At 38.6% G+C, this 22,389-nt stretch overlaps 1 protein-coding gene across 7 annotated transcripts in view; it reads left to right on the top strand.

Moving 5' to 3' along the window:
* SLC44A5 (solute carrier family 44 member 5) overlaps positions 1–22,389 on the top strand; it is a 350,897-nt gene that overhangs the window by 262,307 nt on the left and 66,201 nt on the right. For all 7 annotated transcript variants that reach the window (XR_003124439.2, XM_049111784.1, XM_025417965.3 and 4 more), the window contains one exon: positions 11,663–11,747. Coding sequence is in view for 6 of the 7 variants with exons in the window: in XM_049111784.1 (XP_048967741.1) it covers positions 11,663–11,747 (85 nt within the window). In the remaining variant the exon portion in view is untranslated. The remainder of the gene's footprint in view (positions 1–11,662; positions 11,748–22,389) is intronic.

The following is a 22,389-nucleotide window of genomic DNA, read 5'->3' on the forward strand; positions in this document are numbered from 1 at the left end:
TCTATTCTTCCAATCTTTGGGTTGTTTTCTGGGTGTTTACACTGATGTGGATATTATCTAGTAATATCCGTGGAACAAGGCGAGCTTAGGGTCCTCCCCATACTTTTCCCCAGAATCAAGTAAGCTTTTCTTAATGAAAAACTTATTATATTTAAATTAACCAAACCCAATATTAAATGTCACCTTTTCATTCCTTACAAATATAGAAGCATTTATAAATTAGATACCTACGCTTCCTCTTGTTTTGGAAGTCTTCATTTTAAGAAAGATAGCCCTTAGTTTTAACTGTTGCTTGAACAGAATTTTTTAGTGTTGAATGAGATTTTTTTTTTTCTGTTTGTTATATTTTGCTGATTGCATGTATTCCAGATCTTTTTACGTAGAATATTGTTAGCACGAGAGAGACTGATTTGTACTCAAGGACATGACCCTAAGCTCGCCATTGGGTAGAAGAGGCCACCTGTGAAATGATAAACAACATTTTTCTTATCCAGGCAACTGGATGTGGGGCTGCTTCCAAAAATGTTTCTACAGCAGAAGTGTCATCAACACAGATTTTCAAATTCGGTATCATGTGTCCTATTATCTGCTTCATTGCATTTGTAAATTGCTTGTGTTAAAAAGCCATAAGCACAATTTGGCAGGCCTGTTTCCCACATATTAAAACAGTTAAAATGTACCTTTAAGGGATACAAAATAATGATTTGAAAGCCAACATTCCCAACTAGCAAGTGTTTAGGGAATGCCTTAGCTGCCCCAAACAGATTTGCAGTTAATTTTTAAGTGTCAGTGCAAGCAGTTGGTCTAATCACATTTTCTCCTTGACAGAGGGCTTTTTAATGGCTGCAACTTCTGACTCAACCCTAGAGCACAACAGGAACATGCTTTGCAAATGTTGAAAATGCGAGATAATACTAGATAATAATGCTTGCTCCTGGTACTTCAGTAATCTACATTTCCTTGATAGGAGCGAAAGGATAATTTGCCCAAAGTTTTTTTTTTTTTTTTTTTTTTTTTTTTTTTTTTTTTTTTTTTACCCATCTCTTACCAGTCTTTGCTTATCTGCTATGAATGGCCCAAATAGGAGTGTTTTACAAATAACTTTTCTTTCTCTTACTTACACACACACACACACACACACACACACACACACACACACACGAATATACCAGCTTTGCTTAAAGTGGTCTTTTAAAGTTACTTCCAAAACAGAAAATTAAGGGGAATAGATAATTGATCTAGATTTGTGTTGATGTCATTTAGTTTTATTCACCAATGCAACCTAGACACTTTAATTCTAGAGGCTATGCTCTTAACCACCATACTACACTGACTCTATTTAATGAAGAAGATAAGGATTCTTTAAGTAATAAAGGTTACTAAAGGAGGGTGCAGACCAGAACCCCATGATATTCTCCTAAAGCTTTTCTCTCTCTCTCTCTCTCTCTCTCTCTCTCTCTCTCCTCTTCTCCTCCTAATTTCACTTACACAGAGTTGGGCTTAAAACAGCAAGCGCCAGAGAAGTCAGTGGAAATTGGGTATTCTTTTGCAACCAAAAACCATGAATAATCTAATAGCTTCAGTCTTAACCCTGTGAGACTGAGTATGTGTTCACTGCAGTGTCATTGTTTACATTCAGTGGTTGTTTGCAAAAGTAACCTCTAAGTACCCACTAAAGACAGGGACACATTTTTATGCCAACAGATACCTATTAATATAGGCTTGTTTTTTTCCCCCCTTCAGTTAGTGCTTGTCCTATAGAGTAAATAAAATGTCAGACAGTATCTCATTCTTTGGGATTTTTTTTTGGCCAGGAAGACTTCAAATGATTTGATGGATCTTTTAAAAGAGATGTACTTATTAGTAAATATCCATTAATATTGCATGTAGCATTTTTAGATGTAATAAATTACGTCAGTTTTCCAGAATGATGAGAGCTCTTCATATAAAGTAAGGGGATGTTGCCAATTATGGAACTACAATTAAGCAAGGAAACACCAAGATGAGTAACACCGAATATGTGGTGACCTTGAGTTTTTCTAGGAAAATTTGAAGAGGAAGAGAACAGAGCCTCTGCTGTGGATTGTATGCTGGCACCGACAACCGTGTTATGCTAAAACCATCTCTCTGTAGTTCGTTATAGAGAATAAGAATCTGTCTCTCTGCATCTGGAACCATGAGTCAGCCTATGTATGCACCACACTGCTTTCCTTTTCCTTCCCAGAACCCATCATGCCCCACCCCTCACGAGGCCTTTGTCCATGTGTCCATTTGATGGAAGCCTCATTGTCTTGTCCCTCCATTCATTTTTTTTTTTTTTTTTTTTTCCTTTGGTCTCAGCTCCTGCATTACTTCTTCACAGACCTCCTCCCTGGCCTCTCTCATTTGGTCATTGACGTCTGTGAATCCCTCTCTGTATCATTTTTACCCCTTTTGCAATGCTTATCAGAATTGAAATTTCATGTTTGTTTGTGCAATTTATTCATCAAGATATCCCCCCCCCCCTTAGACTCTAGGCTCTGGAAGAACAAGGGCCCTTATCTACCTGGGGTCTAGCATAGTGCTGACACATAGTAGACATTCAAAAATATTTATAGAATGAATGAAGAAAAGAATGAATAAATTTCTGTCCTCATTTCCAACTACTTCTTTACCTTAAAAAATCCATTTTCCAATATGAATAAAAACCTTAAACAGGTTATGAATAGTGATAGACCAACGTTGTCTAGAATAACTAGAAAAAGTAAAGGAAGCAGCACAGAGTCAGTCTTGCTCATAAAGAAAACAACAAAGATGTGAAAAGGTTATTTTCTTGGATATTTGGTGGTTTTTCCATTTTCTTTCAATTCTTTGTCTATTTTTTTGACAAATCTTTCTTAAAAGTATGCATTTTTCCTCTTTTACTTCCTACCCCCACTCCTCCCATTTCAGACTCTGAAATTCAGATGGTATGTCTTTCTGCTCTTTTGCTGCCCTGTGTGGCAGTAAATTCTGACAAGAGGATCTGAAATCTTATGCCTCTGGTTATTCTGTTTACTTTTTTGTTTTTAATGAAATCTTAAATGTCTTGTTGAAGAGACATTTGGATAGGTTGGTCACTTGTTAAGAATACAGGCTGGGTATTTTTCTTTCTCTCTTCTGGGTTCCTTCTCTACTTGCTCTTCACTCTGCTCTGTCCCCTAAGAAACTAGCCTATAACCTTATAGGGATTACATCAACAGGCTCTTGCAGTATGGCTTGGCCAGTGGGAGGTATCAATGATAGATGGGAAGGTGGGAGAGTGAGTTTGCAAAATGTATTCTTCTGGCTCTCTTGCTGGTGAGTCCCCTCAGGTTAGCTATACCACTCTCTCTAAGGCTTCAAGTCTTATCAGTTAGCTTTTTCCATTTGGCTTCTCTTTCTGGATTTGGGTAAACTCTTGCCCCTTTGCCACTTTAGTCATGGAGGTGAAAACAGCTCCCAATTGTTGCTAGCCTCTGGGTTCTGCATCAGCTCTTGTTTACCATAACCCTACCTATACTTTTATAAATATTTCCTGAACTCCCTACAGTTTTTGTGTGCGTATAACATGTGTTTCCTGCTAGAATCTTGCTGTATTCTAAAAAAAAAAAAAAAAAAAATAACAACCCAACCTTGAAAGGTATTACTTCCTAAGTAGTACTTTAAATGGATCTTCTGTGGGGTATTCCACTATTCCATAAGGCTGGCTGATTCAGAGTTGGGTTATCCATTGCTGGCAAATTTGTCACATAAGCATTAGTAGGAGCCAAGCCAACCTTTGTGAATAAAACTCCATGTTATCAAAATTCCCACCTAACCTTCATCCCTGTGGTCATGATTACTTTTTCACAAAATCATTTGAGTGCCTTAACATTGAATCATCGAGAGATACCTCTGCAAAAGGGTCTTTACTAAGTAACCATATGAAACATCAATATCTTCATAGTCCAGGTCCATTTGGAGTTCAGTCTTTCTAATTGTTTCTCAAACTTCCTTGCCACTGATTGTCTGATGTTTTTCTTTTTTTGTTTTTATTTTCAAGTTCATGATAACATGGCCAAATTGTTGGCTTCTGTTTATGAATAAATGATTCAGGTCATCTCTTCTTCCAGTCAAAGTAGATAATCAGGAATATTTCCCCTGACCCGTGCCAACAGATTCTGTTTAGCCATCTATAAATCTAGTTTAATCTTTTTCTTTCCCAGTCAACTATCCTAAGGCCCCTTTCGTGAGCCATAGGTACATGTTAAGACAGCACCTCAGGAATCAACACACTATTATTGTAAGCCATCTTTTTATGTAACTTTCTTGTACCTTCATGACCTTTTCAAGCACTGTATGAATAGATCACTTCTACTCAATAATGGAGTGCTGCTGGGCTTGATGAATCTGATAACATTTAGTTTATGATGGGCTTCTTATATCCTTGAGTAATCATTCAGGGTCCGGGAGCAACTTCTCAAAAGAATAATTATTTGCTTGAAACCACATGAGTTTTCTCCAAAACCCTAGGGACCACCAGCTGTGATTCTCTAAAAAGGATTTTCCATAGATCCTATACAGCATCCTGTTCTGAAAGATACTTTTTGCACCATTGAGGACATTATGCCATAATAGACCTGCTGGTAGACCTACAGATCTATCTAATACAGTAGTCTGGATTACCTTGAAAAGCATTCTATTTCTCTGAGCTCAAAACTGGCAGGCAATTCGAGTTGTGCCTCATTCTTAACAGAGAATGCAAGTTGCAGCAACTTGTCTTTCACTTTGGAGGAGATCTCTCTACTGGATTCCTCAGGTCTGTATTAGAAGACTCTTGCATTTTCCTGAGATTTATTTCCCATCCATTAGCATACATAAGTCTTTTGGAGGCATCAAGATTACATGCTTTCCGATATTCTCCAGATTTTATCTTCAGGATGCCATCAATATAAGGAATTTGTGTGGTCTCCTGTGGAGTAAGGATATTGTCAAAACCCTGCAGACTAAATGGTGGCAAAGAGCTAGGAAGTCATATGACCTTGAAGGAAGCTGGTGGGGATGCAGTACTATCTCTGTCAGATGAAAGCAGATTCCCTTGGTGTTTTCTGCTTATTGGGAAAGGGGGAAAATTTTTGTCAGATCAACTGCTGTATCCAAGGTGGTAGAGGCCACTTTTATTTGTTCTGGTAGAGAAACTACAACTTGAAGAGCAGATAAAATTAAGGTCATGACTTGGTTAAGCTAAAAGATAATTCATTATCATTCTTCAGAAGCCATCGTGTCTTTGCACTGGGCAATTAGTATAAAATATAGTTTCCTTAGGGAGAATGTATTGTGAAATATTATGCTAAATATGAATGTGTTCATCTCTATATCCTCAGACTCTTTATGTGCCTACCACAAGTAAGGCCCAATGAATGAATGACTAAATGGATAGAGTGATGATAATTGACAATTGGTTAGGCTCTAGGGAATATCTAAATCAAGTTGAGGACTCTGTGTATTAAATCTTAGAGTGAAGAAACAGAAATTACTAAAATCCTAGCAATTATAGCTGTGAGTTAAAGAGAATAACAAATAGAAAAGAGGATTTAATTATTAATATTTAGATTAGAGAAGAGAAAGATGATTTAACTGAATCCTTCAAGTGTATAAAATATTTTTAAAAGCTGTATATAGTAATTAGTTCTTTATTGCTACACAGCAAATTACTCCAAAAATTGACAACATAAGGCAACAAATGTTTTTTGTTTCACAGTTTCTGTGGTTAAGAGTTGGGAACAGCTCAGCCAGGTGGCTCTGGGTCTGAGTTCATGACTTCATGAGGTTGCAGTCAAGATTTAAGCCAAAGCCATGGTCAGCTGAAGGCTTGACTGTGGAGGAGCCACCTTCAAGATAGGCTCACTTACACGAACGTTGGCAAGAAGCTTCAGTTCTCACCAACTGCTGACAGTTATGTGGGGTTTTCTATAGGACTTTGAGTATCTCCAGCCCTAGAGCAAGTGATCGAAAGGAGGGCAAAAAAGAAGCTATAATGCCCTTTATGACCTACTTTTGGAAGTCACCCAAATGTAATTTGCCACATTCTATTCCTTAGAAGCAAGTCATTAAGTCTAGTCCATACTGAAGGGATGGGGAATTATGTACCACCTCTAGAAGGTGCATATAATTTATTAACATATTTGAAAGTCACCATGGATGGTAATTAGCTGAATAAAAGTAAATGGCATTAAATTATAAGGAAGAACTCCATAATAGCATATCCACTGCCTCTGTCCCTGTCCCATATATATATATATATATATATATATATATATATATATATGATTTTCTTGAGATTTTTAAGAGTGTGAGTGAACATATAAATCAGTGGATCTCAATTGAAGCATTACCACTGCCTAAGGAGTCTTTCAAAAAAAAAAATTTGAGTTGACATTTTGGTTGTCCTAGTGTTTGAGGGGGAGTACTACTGGCATTTAGTGGATGGGAGCCAGGAAAGATAGATGTTTGCAATATCTGGGACAGTTCTGTACAACTAAGACTTGTCTCACTTCCTGACTGACTTTTCCATGTCCCACTCCTGTAGATGACAACTCAGTTTTAATTATTTGAATCTAGAAAGTCTGTTTTAAAATGACCAATGTTATTTTTGCATGGTTTCAATGAATAACAAGGAAATTTGAAGAGTGTACTTTTTTGTTAGTATTCACTAAAATTTGTTTACTTAAAATCATATCCTTGACAACACACTTGTACTATTTTTCCTATATAATACACTTATATCTTCTTGCAGTTATAGCTGTTACGTTCATGGATTCTTTCTATAGGTGCATACACCTGACTTAATTTATGGTCTTTCTGGTTTAGTCACTTGTATTTGCATATTGATATGCATTTAATTATAAACCATTTAATTATAAACTATTTCTCTTATTTATATTACATGAGGACATGTTGATATTTTAAAAGAAATTATGTACATGGGTAAGTTATGTTGTCTGTATTCAAGATTATAAAAGGAGTATGGCAAAATATTTATTATAAAATGAATGTAGGGCAGCCCCGGTGGCCCAGCAGTTTCACACCGCCTTCAGCCCAGGGTGTGATCCTGGAGACCAGGATCGAGTCCCACGTCTGGTTCCCAGCATGGAGCCTACTTCTCCTTCTGCCTGTGTCTCTGCCTCTCTCTCTCTGTGTCTCTCATGAATAAATAAATAAAATCTTAAAAAAATTATGTATTAGGTATGATGAGGTTAGAGAAGGACTGACCCACAGATCTGAAGTTATGCCCCCAGAGTGGGAGAGGTAGAGGGAGAGAGAGGAATCTTGAACAGGCTCCCTGCCAAGACAGATCCTGATGTGGAGCTCAATCTCATGACCCCAAGATCATGAGCTGAACTGAAATAGAGTTGGACATAACTGAATGAGCCATCCAGGTGCCCCCAACAAATCTATGAGGTTATGGCACTACTAATCACCTTATATGACAAGTGTTAGACATTTGTGGGGAAATATTCTAGAGCAGATCTATCCAGGAGGAACGAAATGTGAGTCACATGTCATGTCAAATTTTCCAGTAGCCATAGTTAAGATAATAAAGAGACAAGTAAAATTAATTTTAATAATATATTTTATTTAACTATAGCTATATCAAGTATGATCAATATAAAAATTATTGAAATTTTTACATCTTTTTTTTTCCCTGCATACTGTCTTTAAAATCTGATGTATATTTTGCACTTATAACCTGTCTCAGTTCAGGTAAGCCACATTAAAGTGCTTGGTGGACACAAATGGCTAATGGCCACCATAATGGACAGTACATTCCTGGAAGTGCCATGAAAAGAGAAATTCTGAGAAAAGGAGTAAAACGTGATTAGTCCCTTGATTTATTAACAGATAAAATGCTGTTGCTGCACATCTCCCTCCTCCTCTTCTTTTTTTTTTTTTTTTTTTCTTTCCTGTCACATTCCTCCAGTGGAGGTGTGGCAAGATAGGGACTTGATGGAGAAGGTAAAGGAAAGGAGATACCCTTGACTGAGGTGGTTTGGTTGAACTGGCCCTCGCAGCTATCGGCTCCAAGATCTGGTGTTCTCGCTCAAGCACAGGTGGTCTGCAACACAACTGCCAGAGTCTGCTGAGAGGTGTAGCAGCCACTTTGTAATCACAGCCACCTGCCACAATTCAAAACTACAGAACCAAGGAAGAGCATTCTTCCCTTGACAATTAAATCTGACTCTTTCTCCTTTGTCCCCAGGCACCAGATCCCTTCCAACCAGATACTTGCCCTCTCCTGCCAAGTACAAAATTTTTTGTTTCAAATGACAAAGGCATCAAAATTACCTGTGTCCTCTCCTTTTCCTATCATATGTGTCCAACATACTGCTGATCCTCAGGTAGCTAATATCCATGTTGTTTCCCACTGTTAACAAGCTCATTCCTCATGTACCCTCTAGCAGGCAGCATTACAGCTTTTTAGCCCAGTGGTTAAAGCTTGAGCTTTACACACAGCAACATGCCAAAGTTCAAGCCCTGTTTATGCCACTGAAGAACTGTGATTTTGAGAAGTGACTAAAACTCTGAGGGGCACTTAGATGGCTCAGCAGGTTAAGCATCTGATTTTTTTTTTTAAGATTTTATTTGAGAGAGAGTGCGTGGAAAAGAAAGCATGAACGGGGGTGGGGAGGAGAGGGAGAAGCAGGCTCCCCTGGGATCATGACCTGAACAGAAGGCAGACACTTAACCAACTGAGCCAACCAGGTGCCCCAGCATCTGACTTTTGATTTTTGGTTCAAGTCACATGTAACCAAGCCTCAGTCCTAGGATTGTCTCTCTCCCTTTCCCTCTGTCCCTCCCCCCATCTCTTGACTGGAGCTCAGGCTGTTTTTTTGTTTTGTTTTGTTTTTGTTTTTGTTTTTTTTATCTATAAAATTTGGGTGAAAATAATATCTACCTCATAGGATGATTGTGAGACTCCAATGAGACAATGGATGTAATACATCTAGCAAAGAACTTGACACATTGGGAGTAATTAACACACTGAAGCTGAAATCTAGAATTTCTGAAATCTAGAATTTCTACCCTGCTCTTAGCTACCTGGTCCAAGTCCTAGTCATTTTTCAGTCTTTGTCAGGTCTCACCTTTTCTCTATGGCTTCTGTAAATTTTAAAGATTTTTTTTTTTTTTAATTGAGAGCGACCGAGCGAGCAAGGGGAGGAGCAGAGGGAAGGAGAACCTCAAGCAGACTCCCCATTGAGCATGGACCCTGACTCAAGCCTCAATCTCAGCACCCTGAGATCACGACCTGAGCTGAAATCCAGAGTTGGTGGCTTAGCCAACTGAGCCAGCCAGGCGCCTGCTTCTACAAATTTTGTTGTCTCCTTTTCACATAGTTGAGAAGTCTACCAGTATACTGGTATTGACTTCTAGTACAGGACACATAGTGGCTGTTTAGTAGATTCTTTGGTTAATTGATTGATGAAAAAGGGAGAGAAAACTACAGCAAATTCTGCTAATGTCCCGATCCATGTCCCCTCAGTCCTGAGTTTGCTTACAGTTACGGCAGACTGTTCCACTGTGCCCACCAGCAAGCATGTTCTGTGTGATTCCCTCAGAAGGTCCCCAGCAGGACGGGGTCATCCCTGCCCCCAACAGTATCTCATTTGTTAATATGTCTTTTGTTGGCCTTGCTTCCTTCCCTGTTTCACTCCCACTTAAGCTTCCTAGAATTGTCTCCTAAAGTAACCTACCCATAGCAAAGTCCTCGTCTCAGGGTTTGGTGTCGGGCAAACCTAAATAAGATGGGATCTAACATTACCAAGTCCATATTGCATGCTAAGCACCATGTTAGGCATTCTACTTTATTACCTTCTTTCATATTCTCAACATTCATGTGGGGTTTGGTGGTATCATACCCATTTTGTAGTAACAAATTAGAAAGCCAGGGCACTTCGGTGTCTCAGTGATTGTCTGCCTTTGGCTCAGGTCATGATACCGGGGTCCTGGGATCGAGTCTTGCATCAGGCTCCCCAAAGTGACCCTGCTTCTCCCTCTGCCTGTGTCTCTGCCTCTCTCTCTGAATAAATAAAAAATTTAAAAAAATAGCCCAAACTGAAACAATTAAATAACGTACTCAGGATCATAAATATATTAAGTAGCCAACCTAGCAATCTAAATGCTTCCTCAGGTGCCATTTCCAAATTAATATTTGTATGGAAAGGGAATAAACTATTTCAGGGTAAAGTTAAAAGAACACTATTTCAGAAAATAAGTGAAATTGGACCTTTTAGTTTTAGCAAAAATGTGACTAGAAAAAGATATAAATATAAAAGCAGAATGTAATAAAATGGTATCCAGAGACATTGTCCACTGACTGCTTAGCTGACATTTAAATGCTTTCTTTATAGTCTACTTTCTTTATTCTGGGAAATAAAGACAAGAAGATAAGGCAGCAGAGGACTGCCTGAATGAGTCAGATTTTATAAGACTGTATTAGAAGATGAAACCTATTTGGCCTCTATGACATTGAAGAAAGAATGAGACAAAGGAGACTTTTCTGGGCACTTAGATACTAAAAGGAAAGGCTTGGATGGATGAGAAAAATTATTGAGAAAAATTTCTCTTCCATATTAAAATTCTTATTCAGAATTGATTTTTTTTTTTTTATCTTCCCGAGTCACACAGGCCATGTACATAAGGGTGATTGAATTATTACACGAACTGTCAAATCCAATAAATGTGGGTAAGGAGATAGCTGGGAAAATGTTAAAGGAAGCAAAGGACAAAGAGCTATGTTTTCCATATGCAGAGACAGCGTTATTAGATGACCAATGCATTTTCTAGATTTTTTTAGGAGCTATACTAATCAAACTGAAAAAAATAGAAACATTCAGTTAGAATTAGAGGGTGGTATTTAGCTAATGCATGTTCTTTTCTGTCATTCTGTATTTTACCTGTCAAATTTATGATTCTTGGAAAATAAAGGTGATGAGTTTGTACCAGATAGAGCCCAGCATCTTCCAAGAAAACAGAATCAAGTCTTCAGTTTTTGCAAAGTTTGAGAACACTTGATACTTATACTAAGCTTTGAGGCTATCACCCAAAATATACAGCAAATCTTTATTATCTATTGCCCCTAAAGTTGCTAACGTTTGCCTTTTATACTGTCACATGAAGTCATAAGGACCTAGTCCTTATGACTAATAAGGACTAATACCTAGACCAGGGTATTACAGTTTCATTCGGTTGAATTTGTAAATGGTTTTCACTTACATATAACCCAAAGGATTACATCATAATATTTACTGTAAATTTATTAGCTCTGCTATGAAGTCATTTAGTGTTAAGCCCTAGGAAAAAAAGTGACTTCTAGCCAACCAAGCATTTGTAGTGTGCCCTCTAATTCACATTCTAATAAATGTCATTTTCTAAGTGCATTACCTCAGGTTTTGGCTACAACCCAGATGAGTCCTGAGAGATTAAGAGAAATGTGTTTTCTGACTGATTCATCCATATTTTATTTTACTTTTCATTAAGAAATTACTCTTTGAAGAAAATCAATAATCTCCTGTGACTGAGGGGAGAGGTTAGCGTGTTGCAGTGGTGCATTCTAATTTCTCAAATCAGACTGCTGTTAGTCAGCTGTTGCTGATAGCGTTTTTGTCCTTTCTTGTTCTTGTAGCCTGGATACATGGAGACCCCAGGAGAGTGGCCTATCCTACAGACAGCAAGGGCCACTTCTGTGGCCAGAAGGGCACCTCCAATGAGTGAGTATGGCTGCCTTTCCTTTGTCTGGTTTTACTGTTAAGCTGGAACCTAGAAACTGTAACTGAACCAGCGTGATCTCGCTCCTTGGTGAGTCACAGGTAGAAACTACACCAGGTGAGTTGTCACACAAAGGAAACTTCATTTGCACCAAATAAGTGGATCACAGGAAATAACTTCTAAAGTTGTGACTCCCTGAGCAAAGCTGCATGGGTTCTTCTTATTTAAGGTTAGGATGAATTTTTAGATAGAGAAGCCTTGTCGTGACATGCAGAGGTCCGTATAATGTCACACATGCACCTTAAGGAAACATGCGTCGTAGGTTATGTAAATGAGGCTTCTGCTCCATCATGGGCAGAGATTGAAGTAGTGTAATGAGGTAAAGATGATGAGGTTGGTCGCTCCAGAGATCACTCTGTGGTCCATCTGAAGTGGGTCAGAGGTTTAGTTCAAACTCGGTTTGGGTGGTCTGGGCCACCATCGCTCTTCCTCAGGCAGTCATCACTGCTTGAGGGGTAGTTTCAGTCTCCATCATGGGATGTTATGCCCATAAGTTCCTTTGCCTGAGTTAAGGGATAAGCTGGGAAGAAGAGCTTAAGGAATATGTGGGGCGGATGTTGGTGGGTACAAGCAGGTGAGCCATAATGGCCAGGCTTAGGGTCTAGCTGGTGACAACATCATTTTTACATTAATTGTACTAGACTTCCTAAGAAGATTGGAATTCAGAAAGGAGGCTTACCCTGCCCTTTCTCCTAGAGACCGTTCATAAGGAATCGGGAGATTCCATACTATATGACTTAGGACAAGTTGTCATTGTTATGCAGCATTTTATTAGGATGCATGAAGACTCTGCTTAATAAAAGTATACGCATAATGGATGAGTTGGACGAGTGATTTTTATCAGAAGTCCTATTTTAAAATGCTGTATGAAATGGCTTTTGGAAGGCTGAGCTCTGAGAAGCTAAACACTGCAGTTAGAATCGTTCTTGCCACGGTGCCTACTGACAAATCACTCCACTTTTGAAAGTGTGTGCCACCCAGAAAGTCCTCGGTCAGTGGTAAGCTTTTCAAACCTACTTGGCTGCTGTAGACAATGACTCTGACTAGCTGGAACAAACAAGGGAGGATGTTCTATCAAATTCCCTTCTAATATCAATCATAACAAAAGTCTCCAATTTCTGAAGGCAAGTTTTCTATTTCTTTTTTTTTTTTTTTTTTTTTTATGATAGGCACACAGTGAGAGAGAGAGAGAGGCAGAGACACAAGCAGGCTCCATGCACCAGGAGCCCGACGTGGGATTCGATCCCGGGTCTCCAGGATCGCGCCCTGGGCCAAAGGCAGGCGCCAAACCGCTGCGCCACCCAGGGATCCCAGTTTTCTATTTCTTTACCTTAAAAAAACAAAAGCATGAATTCTATATTTTTAGAAAATTTCCTCTCCTTTCTCACTGGTCCATTTCTTGCCATACCTGGGTTTTTACTAGATCTCCTGATTCTTCATAACTAATTCAGTTTCTATAAAAGCTGGTATTGAATGGTTAAAAGACAAAACGGCAGCCCTTACTACCACCAAAAACATAAGGCTCAGAACATTTTCTGTGTGTGTGTGAGTGTGTTTGTGCAAACATTTGTTGTGTTCAGAATGCTGCACACCCATAACTTTGGAGCTGCTTATCCAAGAGATACAAATGAAAAAAAAGAGATTCAGGAAAGGTTAATAAAATTCATGGAGTAGAATCGCTACAAATGATCAAGAGAAACTAGAACTTTGGGCAGTAGGGTGTGTGAGGATCAAATCCTTAAACAGATTGAGTTTATGACAGACAAGTAACTCCTACAACAAAAGGTCCTTGTAGTCTATTAGAGACTGGACTAAATCCTCATCGAGAGTGGTAATTCTTGTTTTAAGCTCAGAAAAATCCTAGACATTGCCCACAAAACTTTTATACTACGAAGGACAAAGAAAGCACCAGGTGGTGTAAAAAAAGAAAATCATACAAATGTCTAAATCTCTAGTTCTTAAAATAGTCTATTTTTAAAAGAGCCTCTGTAACAATAACTTTTCTAGACCTAAGCCAATGACCTACTTATTTCCAACAAAAATGGGATACTACAAATTTCAGTACATAAAGATCAAAGACAATCCCAGTGTAACCAGAAAATATGTTCATAAGCATATTATTTATAATTATATCAGAAACTATATAGATATTCAATATGTGGATGATAGTAAATATGATATCTCCAATGTAATGGAGCCATTAAAAATTATGTTGATATTTTCAAGAGGTGATTCTGTTTTTTTGTTTTTTGTTTTTTTTTTCCTTTCTACTTTCTGGATTTTGTGTCATGATTAGAATTGCTTTCCTACTCTTGAAAATAACATTCACCTGTATTTCTCTAATATTTTTATGATTCTCTTTTTTATATTTAAATTTCTAATCTACTTGGAATTCCTTCTTTGAATATGGACTGAAGTAGGAATCAAACTTTTTTTCTCTTTTGTTTTTAAAGATTTTATTTATTCATGAGAGACACAGAGAAGGCAGAGACATAGGCAGAGGGAGAAGCAGACTCCCCACAAGAAGCCCACGAGATGTGGGACTTGATTCTAGGACCCCAGGATCACACCCTGAGCCGAAGGCAGATGCTCAACCACTGACCCACCCAGGTGTCTCTCAAACTTTTTTTTCAACTGCAGATGCAATTACCTCAGAATAGTTGGTTGAATAATATGCTCTTTTCCCCACTGATTTCTGATACCATAATCATCATGTAACAATTACATAATATATAATTTATATTTTAAACTTTTCACTTATTTTAATTCTTATAATGTATAGTAATTTGAAAATTTAACAAGAAGTTTAAATGATGGCTAGAGTTTTTAATAGTAATTGAAAATATCTATGAAAATATCAGATTTCAATCACTTAAACAGTGTGGAACTATCATAGAAAGAGGCAGAAAGAAGTAAATACAATGATAAATATAAATTTGGAATGTGATAAAGATGAGATTTTGCATCAATGGCAAAAAGATAAATTATTAAGTGGTACTGAATTAACTGAAATACTATTCATGAATATAAAATAAAATTAGGGTAGCCCGGGTGGCTCAGCGATTTAGCACCACCTTCAGCCCAGGGCTTGATCCTGGAGATCCGGAATTGAGTCCTGCATCGGGCTCCCTGAATGGAGCCTGCTTCTCCCTCTGTCTCTGCCTCTCTCTCTCTCTCTCTCTTTCTCTCTCTCATGAATAAATAAATAAAATCTTAAAAAAAAAAGATATTTATCTCCTACCTTACACCAAAATGAATACTGAAACATTGAAGATTTTGTATATAAAATATATAAGAAATCAACAGAAAAAAACGTGGTTATATTTATAGAATTATGGGGTAAAGTAGTCTTTATTTGAAAATACATCGCTACTATATTACCACTTAACTCACTGTATACAGAGTTAAAAGTAGCAATCCAGAAAAAAAATATTTTTAATGTCTATATCTGACAATGGGTCGATAGCTTTATTATATGAACTGCTGTTAAAAAATTCAAAGAGGAAAAGAATAATTCAATAACAAAGTTGGCAAAAATCACAAACAGAAAATACCAATGGCCATAATACAAGACACTGTTCATAGTTAAAGAAATGCAAATTAATACTTTTTTTTTTTTTTTTTTTTTTTTTTTTGCTTGTTAGGTTGTCAAAAACCTTAAAATTTTACAGTGTTGATCAGAGTGGCGGGGGGGGGGGGGTGCGGGCAAAGCATATCATTTTCTACTGTGGTAGTGAAATATAATATTTACCAAAACTGTGGCATTTACATGTGGTGTGTCTCCTGATTGGATGGAGGCCCCCAAATGTGGGGCGACTATCTGGTGGAAGCCAGGGGTGCTGGCAGTGGCAAGAATTCACCGGAGGCAGAATAACGGAGTTAGAAGTTTATTGAATACACCACAAGGGAGCTGCAGGCCAGACCGCAGAGGAGAGGCCACCTGCAAGGAGGGTAGTGGGTGGGGACTGGTCCTTACGGGGGCAGGTGAGGGAGGTGTGACGGTGTGGAATTTCCCCTGCTTTGGTAACTGTGGCCGGTTGCTAAGTAGCCCATTAGAGGGCCTTAGCCCATTAGAGGGCCTACGGATCTTTTGAGGCGGGTCCCCCAATGGGCCTGTCTGTATTTAGCCAGGGGTTGGAGTCCCTTTGGGCCCCTCTCTCTGCTTGACCAAGTTTCCATTGCTCAAGCCTATTGTCTAAAAGGAGCTTCTGCGAAATAGTTACCAAATTTGCATATTCCTTGTAATTCAGCAGTTTTCCTCCTAGAAACTTCTGTAGTGGAAATTTAAATAAAATTTCCTAATGTTGTATTGCTATGGGTGCTATGAGATAGTAGTACTAAAAGGGAAACAGCCTAAATGGCTATAAATAGAGACGAATTAAATTACAGTACCGTCCTATGATAAAATGTTGTATGTTTACCGGACTTAAAAATCTTGAACGTTAACTGGTAAAAAAAAATCATTAAATTAACACACACACACACACACACACACACACACACACGCACACTTCTGTTGTAAAATGAAATGCATCTATGTCAGGATGTGTAAATTAATTTAGGCCCCCCGAACAATAGAGTCCAGAAAACAGTTGTTGCCGTGTCACAGAGTACTTGTACTTGTTGGCAGCATGATGGACTTACAGCAACCCTTAGATTCTCAATTCTCAAAGATCTTCCATATAACTAAGAAGTTCCACGCTTACAGATGGTGGGATAATATTTGGAATGTAGAGTTTGGCCATTTTTGTGGTTTGTTTATATCCATGCTTAGCCAAAAGGACGCTAGGAGAAGCATGGGGCGGGGGGGTTGTCTCTAAGGAAACAAAGGTAAACGGAGTGCTCTGTCATCAACTTTCTCTGCCTATTGAGTTTCAGGAAAGTTGTATTCCTGATGCTGGAGCAAGGTCCTGTGCTTTGGGGTTTCCACTCAATTGATTTTGATGCCACCTTCTGGCTACTACTAAAAAGTTCAGCTCATAGAGGTGCTTGAACAGAGATGCAGCGCAGTTACCAAATTAGGTAAAATACTCATCCCCTGGTGTGACATTCAGTTTCAAAAACAGGTAAGATTAAGAGGACAAGACCCTTCCATTTAAGTTTTGCATCAATTTGGCATCTAAGTCGAGCAAGAAAACTCACCTTTACAGAAGAACCTCTCCTGACGTGGCAAGGAGGTCTCACAAATTTGAACATGCTACAAACCCAGATGTACTCCTTGACTTAACTCTTATTTATTTTTATTTTTAAAAGGTTTTATTTATGTATTTATGAAAGACCCACAGAGAGAAGCAGGCTCCCTGCGGGGAGCCCCATAGGGGGACTGGATCCCCGGACCTGGGATCACACACCCTGAGCTGAAGGCAGATGCTCAACCACTGAGCCCACCCAGGCGTCCCTTGATTTAACTTTTAAAACCTGCATCAGTATCACGTGCGTGTGAAAGTAAGCCAGACATTAACGAAGAGCTTATAAGGGCAAGAAAAGCAGTGGCCTCCTGTCCCAGGGCTCCCAGGACTCCTGTCCTAGGACAGGCACCCCCTCTTCTCTCTGGCCCTCCTAGTAAGTTCGGGTGCTAGAACAGAGTGCCATAGGCCGGGCGGCTTGGAAATGACAGATACTCCTTTCTTACTGTTCTGGGGACTGGAAGTCCACCATCAGGGGGCCAGTGTGCTCGGGCTCCTGGGGGGGTGCGGGCGTTCCCCTGTGTGCAGACCTTCAGACGGAGCAAGGGGATAGAGAGCTCTCTGGGGTCTCTAATGAGAGTGTGTTCACTAGGGCTCCACTCTCATGACCCAGTCACCTCCCAAAAGTCCCACCTCCCAGTGCTATCCCATTGCAGGGGGAGATTTCAACGTAAGAATTCGCGGATAGACACAGACATCCAGCCTGTAACACTGGTCTTCGTTCTTCTGGTGGTTTGGCTCTTGTTGTTTTTGTAGGACTTTTTTTTTTTTTTTTTTTGTAAGACTTTAATAGGATTATTCCCTTGTGCTTTGTTAATGTTAGGAATATCCACTGGGGGAAAAAAAAATAAGTATCCACTGACAGCCTGCTATGAAAAATAGAGATTTAATTCATTTATATTATCTCTTTCCCTGATCCCTAACTCCTCTCTGTTTATAGTCAGGTTATTACCTTTAGATTTTCAAATGGTTACTTCTGTGACTTTAAATAGTAAACTAAGCCCTCTGTTTCCTGTTCCGTCAACTTTTGTCAGTGTTTTGACTCCTTTTTGTATAAAAGGAGGATACTATTCCATTGCCCTTCTCTCCCTCTTTCTTTTCATTTCCCCTTCCCCTTTCTATATTTAGGCTTTACGTAGCCAAATAGGTTATGGAGTTCAGTTCTGCAACTTGAACAGAACCTTCCACGATCTACTGGTAGGTTGATTCTAGAAGTTGGAAACAAAAGACTTTGACTTTATAACTCTGTAAATTTTATTCGGTACTGGGCTGTTCCATTTCATGTCTACTCAGTCACTAATATCAAAGTCGAATCGTATGCTTTATTGGCAGCTTAGTATCTTCCACATTTCAGTTTGCTTTAACATAGAGCGTTAACATTCTTTATAATATTAGCCAACAAGTTTTTTCTTTAAAAATTTTATTCTGACCCATGGTTGACTTCTAATGTTATCTTACACGTAATGTAACACGTAATATTATATATAATGTCAACTTATAATGTTTCAGCAGGTGTGTGCAGCATAGGGGTTCGACAACTGTATACATTTGGATATGCTCACCATGTTAAGGGTAGTTACGATCGGTCATCTCAGAAAGTGACAATATTATTGGCTGTATTCCCCATGGGTCTGTTGAAGTTTTCGATTTCTCCCTGTTTCAGTTTTGGGAGTTTATAGGTTTCTAAGAATTATTCTATTTCTTTGAGAAGTGTCTGTCTTTCTTGATGAGTCTGGCTAAAGTTTTCAATTTTGTTAATCTTTTCAGAGAACCAGCTCCTGCTTTCACTGATCTGTTCCATTGTTTTGTTTTCTTTTTCTTCCTGTTTCATTTATTTCTGCTTTAATCTTTATTATTTCCTTCCTTCTACTGCTTTTGGGTGTGATTTGTTTTCTAGCTCCTTTATGTGTAAGGCTGGGTTGCTTATTTGAGATTTTTTTCTTGCTTTTTGAGGTAGGCCTCTATGCCTATAAATTTGCCTTTTAGAACAGCTTTTGCTGCATCCTCCAAATTTTGGACCATTGTATTTTCTATCTTCATTTGTCTCCACATATTATTTGATTTCCTCTTTGATTTCTTGGTTGGCTCATTCATTGTTTATAGCATGCTATTTATTCTTTATGAATTTGTTCTTTTCAGATTTTTTTTCTTGTGATTTCTAGTGTCATAGAGTTTTGATCAGAAAAGATGCATAGCATGACTTCTATCTTTTTTAATTTGTTGAGACTTATTTTGAGGCCTAATATGTGAGAATGTTCCATGTACACTTGAAAAGAATGTGTAGCCTGCAGTTTTTCAGTGGAATGTTCTGATATATCTTTTAGATCCATCTGGTCTAATTGTTATTCAAAGTCACTGTTTCCTTGCTGATTTTCTGTTTGGATGATTTGTCCATTGATGTAAGTGGGGTGTTAAAATCCCCTTCCATTATTTCTCTATTGGCCATTTCCTTAATGTTTACTGCTTTATGTATTTGGATGCTCCTGTGTTGGATGCATATATATTTACAATTGTTAGATCTTCTTGTTGAATTGTTCCCTTTATTATTATTACTAACTTTCTTGTTTTTACGGTCTTGTTAGAAAGTCTAATTTGTCTGATATAAATATTGGCACCCTTGCTTTTTTTTTTTTTTCACTTCCATTTGCCTGATAACTGCTTTTATATCCTTCACTTTCAATCTATATCGTCTTTAGGTCTGAAATGAGTCTCTTATTGGCAGCATGTTGATGGGTCTTGTTTTTTTATTCATTCTGACATACTTTGACCTTTAATTAGAGTTTTTAGTCCACTTATATTCAAAGTAATTATTGACAGGTATATACTTATTGCCATTATCCTATTATGGTTTTTGTAGTTTTCTCTGTTCCTTTCTTATCTTGCTCTCTTTTCTCACAGTTTGATAGCTTTCTTTAGGTGATATGTTTGGATTCCTTTCTCATTTTTTGCATGTCTGCTTCTAGTTTTTTATTTTCTGGTTACCATTAGATTTTTAGATAACCTATCCATATAACAGTCTATGCTAAATTGATAGTCACAAAACTTTGAACCCATTCTTTCCTTCTCTCCTCCCCACATTTTAGATATATGATGTGATTCTCTATATCCTTTCATGAACCCCTTGACTGACTTTTACAAATATACTTAATTTTACTGCTTTTGATCTTCCTACTTTTCTTTTCTTTTCTTTTTTTTTTTTCTTCTTCCTACTTTTCTTAATCTTGCTTGTGGCCTTTCCTTTCCACTCAGAGTCCCCTTTAACATTTCTTGTAGGGCTCATTTAGTGGTCATGAATTCCTTTGACTTTTGTTTGTCTAGAAAATTCTTTCTCTCTCCTGTTCTGAATGATAGCCTTGCTAAATAGAATATTCTTGGTTACAGGTTTTTTTCTTTCAGTACTTTGAATATATCATGGAACTCTCTTCAGGCCAGCAAAATTTCTGCTGAGAAATCAGCTGATGGCCTTATGTGATTTCCCTGATATGCAACTGCTTTTTTTTCTCTTGCTGCTCTTAAAAATTCTCTTTAGCACCCCCCCCCCCCTTTTTTTTTTTTTTTTGCCATTTTAATTACTATGTGTCCTGGTATGGACCTTCCTGGGTTGATTTTGTTGGGGCTTGTCTGTGCTTCTGGGATTTGGATTTCTGTTTCCTACCCCAGATTTGGGATACTATTTCTTCAAATTTTCTAGCCCTTTTCTCTCTCTCCACTTTCTAGGATCTGTATAATGTGAATATTAGTACCCTTGATGGTGTCACTGAGATCCCTAAGTCTATTTTCATTTTGTATTTTTTTCTCTCTCTTGTTTAGGTTGATTGCTTTCCATTAGTCTGTGCTCTAGATCATTAATCTGTTTCTCTTCTTCCTCTATTCTACAATTTATTTCATTTAGTGTATTTTTAATTTTAGTTATTGTTACTTCATCTCTGATTCTCTTTTCTGTTTTTTCTCTCTTTGTTGTGGTCTCACTGAGGTCCTCTACCTTTTTCTCAAGTCTGAGTATTTTATGACCATTACTTTAAATTCTCTAACGGGTATGTATATATTACTTTATTACATTTAGCTCTCTTGCTGTGACTTTGTCCTGTTTTTTTAGTTCCATGTACTAAAAAAAGTTCCTCTGTCTCCTTATTTTGTGTAACTCTGTTATTATGTTTGGAAAGTCCACTATGTCTCCTCTTGAAAGCAATGGCCTTATGAAGGAGAGGTCCTATAGTGCCCTACACTGCAATGTCCCCTGTTCACCAGAACCTGGTGCTTTAGGAATGTCTCTTATATATGTCGTGTGTGCCCTGCTATTGTGGCTGAGCTGTTTTTACCTTTATTCCAGTCCTCTGCAATGGTTCTCTTTCCTTCTTGTGGGCAGGATTTATTCTGTCCTGCACTTGAGTTGAGTCCTATCAGATGTTTGCTGGAGATGCAGTAGCACTGAACTTCAGGGTTCTTTCTCTTTATTGTCCCTTGAGAAGCTTTCGTTGGTGGGGAGGGCCTGTTGTTAGACCAGATGTCTGCCCCCAGCCCACCAAATTCATTGTGAGCCAAATTTAATCTGGTGTGTATGGTTCTCAGTCCCTTTCTGTTGGGTAGGAGTGACTTTGGAGTTGTTCTGGCCTCTCTCAGGTTTTCTTGCACCCTGCCAGGCTTGTGGTAGCACTTTGGATGGTCTCTCCAAGGTTGTATTGAAGGGAGCAGGTCCACAGGAGAACACGGGGGTGAGGTGCACAGTGTCAGGAAGCTTTGCTCAAGTCTGCTTGGGGGTAAACCTAGAGTGGAAGCTTGACTGTGCAAAGGCATGTCTGCTGGAGAATGAGGGGGCAGAGTGCAGTGTTGGCAAGTGAGATACCAAATGTTGGCACCGTGCTGGCTCCCACAAGTGTCCCTCTAAGTTTGGGGGTGGGGTGGGGCAGAGAAGGGAAATGACACCTATAAGCTCTTTTGTTCTTGGAGAAGTCCCCCCAAAATCTCTGCCCCTCCAGCCTTTGTTCCAAGATTAATAAGCAAATCTCCATCCTGTATTCCCCAGATATTATCCAAACTGTTGCTTCTATGCTGTATCTTAGTGGGGCTGTTTGTTGTGCTTTTTAAGGGTGGGGACTCTTTCTTCCTGCCCTCCAGGCTTTCCCAGCTTTTCCAGGGTCCAGCCTGCTGACCTTTAAAGTTCCAGGTACTAAGCCCCAATGCCTGTAAAAAGTAACAAAGTTCAGCTCCTTTGGTTTTCAAAGCCAAATGTTTTGTTGATTCATCTTCCCCATGCCTGGGCTTCCTGGTGTGAGGATCTGTTTCTTTTCCATCTCTGCACTTGCATTGTCCCTCCTGGAGAGAGTCCTATGGGTCTGTTTAACTCTTGTCTCTGCCCTTCCTAAACTCTTCAAGTTAGCCTCTTCTCTATGTTTAGCTG

This window comes from Canis lupus, chromosome 6 (genome assembly GCF_003254725.2).
Source record: "Canis lupus dingo isolate Sandy chromosome 6, ASM325472v2, whole genome shotgun sequence".
Classification (NCBI taxonomy): domain Eukaryota; kingdom Metazoa; phylum Chordata; class Mammalia; order Carnivora; family Canidae; genus Canis; species Canis lupus.